The 4,356-nt window shown below is 37.1% G+C and overlaps 1 protein-coding gene across 2 annotated transcripts; it reads left to right on the top strand.

Annotated features, from left to right (window-relative positions):
- The first annotated feature begins 203 nt into the window (after window positions 1-203).
- LOC110694124 lies at window positions 204-3,382 on the top strand. 2 transcript variants are annotated; one of them, XM_021871290.1, is made up of 7 exons: window positions 204-735; window positions 837-917; window positions 1,070-1,243; window positions 1,524-1,694; window positions 2,006-2,218; window positions 2,300-2,388; window positions 2,471-3,382. In XM_021871290.1, exons 1-7 carry the CDS (start codon window positions 636-638, stop codon window positions 3,161-3,163), a joined length of 1,521 nt encoding a protein of 506 aa, XP_021726982.1. In that variant the 5' UTR covers window positions 204-635; the 3' UTR covers window positions 3,164-3,382. The 2 variants fall into 2 exon arrangements, with proteins under 2 accessions (XP_021726982.1, XP_021726981.1); XM_021871289.1 differs by having other exon boundaries at window positions 206-735; window positions 1,067-1,243.
- The last annotated feature ends 974 nt before the right edge of the window (window positions 3,383-4,356 follow it).

Genomic DNA, 4,356 nt, shown 5'->3' with positions numbered 1-4,356 from the left:
TACAAGATATTAAACGAGTATATGTCTATTCTTCTCATATATCGGTATATACACAACGTTACATCATACGTGTCATCTTATGCGTCGATACAATGATACATACACAATGTTACGTCCTACGTGCCACCAATAAGGTAGCTAGAGTAAGAAATTGGCAATAGAAGTGCATAGTGTACATAAATATAATGAATCCAATTACAACTTTATTAAGGCGGTGGCTTACCTCACTACACACACTCAAAGATTACACATTTAAACACTCTCTTCTTTCTCTCTCTCTTTCCTTGATTTGCTGTTGAAAACATCCCCTTCAATAATCTCACCAGTTGTACTAATTCCTTCATTTATTAACCCAGATTTCAGATTCTTCTTCAATACACTGTTTTACACTCTCTTCCCCACTCACTCTTTCACTCACCTTTTTTCCTTTTCTCTCTATCTTTTTCTTCAATTGTCTCTTTCCTCTTCTCAAAAAGCAAATCAAAAAAGCTAAAAAAAACTTAAATTAATCCTAAAAATTTCCCTTTTTTTCACAATTTTTTGGTCACAAAACCTCTTAAATCATCTTCACTTTCTCTCACTAGGGTTTTTACTGATAATGCAAACCTCTTGAAAAATCATCAGCAAAAAAAGAAATGGTGTTTTTGATGGGTAGGAAATGTTTGGTTCTTTTTCTCTCATTTTTGCTTCTTTTTTCTGGGTTTTCTTCAGTTTCTGCTTCTACCCCACCTGCAAGTAAGTAATCCCACCTCAAAAATTACTTCAAGTTCTTCACATTATTATTTTCTTGCTGATTTTTATTGTAATTTTGCTCTAATTTGTTGATTTTTTTGCAGAAATTGTTAGTGGCTTCATCTCAAATTCTTTAGCTAGATTGATGAAATGGGTGTGGTCACTCAAAGCTACAACCAAAACAGGTTATTATACTAATTATTTTAAATTATTTTTTTATATTTTTGAGATCTTAATTAATTTTCAATTTATTTTTTTAATTTGAGTGTTTTGAGAGAAATGTGGGTTATTAATTTATTATTATATTGATTAGTTTTTATGATGATGATTACAGCAGTTTCTGGGCGTTCAATGATGAAATTTGAAAGTGGGTATTTAGTTGAGACTGTATTTGATGGAAGTAAGCTTGGAATTGAGCCTTATTCTGTTGAAGTTTTACCCAGTGGAGAGCTTCTTATTGTGGATTCTGCTAATAGCAATCTTTACCGGATCTCTTCTGCACTTTCTCTCTGTAAGTGTGCTTATTTAGGAGTATTAGATTCATGGTATTAGTGTTTTTGCTAGTTAAGGGCCTGTTTGGTATCACTGTCAGTTTTCGGGATCGAATTTGATTGCAATTGTATTATTGGGTTGTCAATTTGCTTTGGATGCCAATTTGATTCTTGTTTTTGTGATGCTTAAATTCATTTATACTTATGTAGAAAGTGGTTTATTTGTGTGCACATGTGCATGTGCATTGTTTATTTGGGTGGATCCTGAGTGTGGTTTATGGTTATAATGCAATGATGCAGACAGTAGACCTAAGCTGGTTGCTGGATCACCGGAAGGATACTCTGGACATGTTGATGGGAAGTACAGGGAAGCGAGGTTGAACCATCCGAAAGGTGTTGCTGTTGATGACAGGGGGAATATTTATGTCGCTGATACTATGAATATGGCAATCAGGAAGATCAGTGATACAGGTATTTCAGAGACTTGTGTATGCTACATTGAGTAGATTATTGCCAAATTGTCCATTGAGGATATGAAAAACACATTGGTATTAGGAAGGAATGATAATTCGTGTGATTGAACTCCTTTCCATTCGGATATAGTCTTGTATGAAGCTGATAATATGATTGTAGATTGAAGAGCTTATAATAGTAAAATGTCCTGATTTATTGGTAGAATGTGATATTTTTCAATCCTGTTTTTTACTGAATGATTGTGGGATGAGCTCAAAGCTGACTTGTTAAGTGCAGAGTATCTAGACTAATCGTACTATTTGTTTCAGGAGTCACGACTATTGCTGGTGGGAAATGGAGTAACAGAGGTGGTCATGTTGATGGACCGAGTGATGAAGCAAAGTTCTCCAATGACTTTGACGTTGTCTATGTTGGAAGCAGTTGTTCCTTGCTGGTCATTGATAGGGGGAATCGGGCGATCAGGGAAATTCATCTCCATTTTGATGACTGTGCTTATCAATATGAAAGCAGCTTCCCTCTTGGTAAGCTAAAGCAGATTTTATAATCTACTTGATCTGTCTGGTGACATTGCTTTTGCTCATTCTTTCGTTTTACCATTACAGGAATCGCTGTACTTCTTGCTGCTGGATTTTTCGGCTACATGCTGGCCCTATTGCAGCGACGAGTTGGTTCAATTGTGTCTTCTCAGAATGTAAGAATTACCTTCCCCTCCTAAATTGCCTTTTTGGGTGTAAAAATGCTATGCATTATATGACTTGTTTTCTTCATCGCAGGATGCCAAAGTAACAGAAAACACTTCATCTAGTCCATACCAGAAGCCTCTTAAATCTGTGAGGCCCCCATTGATCCCTACTGAAGATGATACAGAGAAGCTAGAAGAAGGGTTTTTCGGATCACTTGGGAAGTTGCTTGCCAATGCTGGCACAACAGGTATGGAAATAATCGGTGGCATGATTCCAGGTTTTAAAAAAAAGCCAGTGGTGTATCAATACAGGAATCAAGGACCGTATCATCAAACCAATAATTGGCAGTCACCAGAGAGTTTTGAGATACCCAAAGAAGAGGAACCTCCTTCAATTGAAACTAGAGCGCCCACCCCAAAGAAAACCTACGCCTTCATGTCTAAGGATGCAGAAAAAATGCAGCAGCAACTGAGGCAAAGCCGAGTTTTCTACAGTGGTTGGGACACAGAATTTCAGCAACAGCAACTACAGCAGCAGCAGCAGCAACAACAGCTGCAGCAGAAACATGAGAAACATCAGTACCGTCATCAGCATCACTCATCTATCCCTCAGACATACTACGAGCAAAGCTGCGAGAAAACCAACGAGATTGTGTTTGGGGCAGTCCAGGAGGAAGGACGACGTGAATCAGTTATTAGGCCTACTGATTATGCTATGGATGCATTCAATCAGCAAAATATTCGGTTCAGAGCAGGGTACGCCCGTAGCTTGTCTTATACATAAGTTAGATCTTCGATTTGTTGGCACATATATGTCGTACCTATTATCAATTCCTTCAAAAACATAGTGATCGGTAATTCGGTATGGTGATCCCTTTTTGAAGTAGGAGTATTGGGGGGGGGGGGGGTAATAATCTCACTTGATGATTGTTTAACGCCTTTTGTTTGAGAAATGGCATCCCCTATATATTGAAGTTAGTAATATATTGTCCATTTTCTCCAAGTGCTTTTGATCTCTTATTTTTTTGATGACTTTTGATCCCAAGTACATCGAAACTCTAAAATCCCATGAATGTGAGGGATGACCACCATCAATCCCCAAATCCCAAGTACACATTTTGTCACCATTTTTTGTTGCTCATTATGTTCATTATGTACAAACTCAAAAATTCAACTTTCTTTATTCTCACTTCACACACATTAGTGGTGCAATTATTATGGTTGTACAAAGTATGTTGTATTCATCAACGCCCCTCATGGGTTCATTCTTTTCACCGGTATTTCCCTTATCTGAACTTATCGAAACAAACAAGGACGTCTTGTACCTATCCTCAAAGTCTGAAACTGGAGTTTCGACTTTCGAAATCAGTTTTCTTGTACAGCACAGAACTCGATGTGATCAATCATTGTCTTGTTTAACCTTGCATCAAGCTGATCCAAAAACAACACATACACACAAACAAACCTACAAACATGCATACATACATATAATAATACATACAATATGCATACATTCTTTAACATAACTAGAAGCCAAATATACTTGGCAAGTGGCTAAAATATAATTGGAGTATTAGTCACAATAGCATGGTTCTTGGTTTGGTGTAAATTTAAAATTCCAGATTCCCCGGGAAAACCATGGTAGCAGCCAAGCAGAATTAACAATGTTTATGAAGAAACAAAAGAGTGTCAGATTTGAGTGCATTCTTGTCGCAAGAATATGTGCTGACTGCTGAGAAATTTCATCAGTTTCTCACTGTCAGATGCTGCAGTCTTATGAAAAACATACTTCCTCGCCAGCCAGAAAGGGTAGGGCATTGTGCATGTGTTTTATTTATTTTTTATTTTTTCCTGCATATGAATTTCTATAATGGGTTTGTTCAAAGTGTTAATTATTTGGGTTTTGAATGTGATACTATGGACGGGCAACTTGTAGGTTATGTAGGTCTATGACACATGTACAACAAGTTCTCGGGA

Source organism: Chenopodium quinoa, unplaced genomic scaffold (genome assembly GCF_001683475.1).
Source record: "Chenopodium quinoa cultivar QQ74 unplaced genomic scaffold, ASM168347v1, whole genome shotgun sequence".
NCBI lineage: Eukaryota > Viridiplantae > Streptophyta > Magnoliopsida > Caryophyllales > Amaranthaceae > Chenopodium > Chenopodium quinoa.
Note: the sequence above shows the minus strand (reverse complement) of the source record. Positions and strands in the feature narration are given on the sequence as shown.

Coding starts and splice junctions, on each gene's coding strand:
- LOC110694124 (XM_021871289.1), top strand. CDS start 636: ATGGTGTTTTTGATGGGTAGGAAATGTTTGGTTCTTTTTCTCTCATTT. Junction 1,244..1,523: donor CTCTTCTGCACTTTCTCTCT/GTAAGTGTGCTT, acceptor GCAATGATGCAG/ACAGTAGACCTAAGCTGGTT. Junction 1,695..2,005: donor CAGGAAGATCAGTGATACAG/GTATTTCAGAGA, acceptor TATTTGTTTCAG/GAGTCACGACTATTGCTGGT.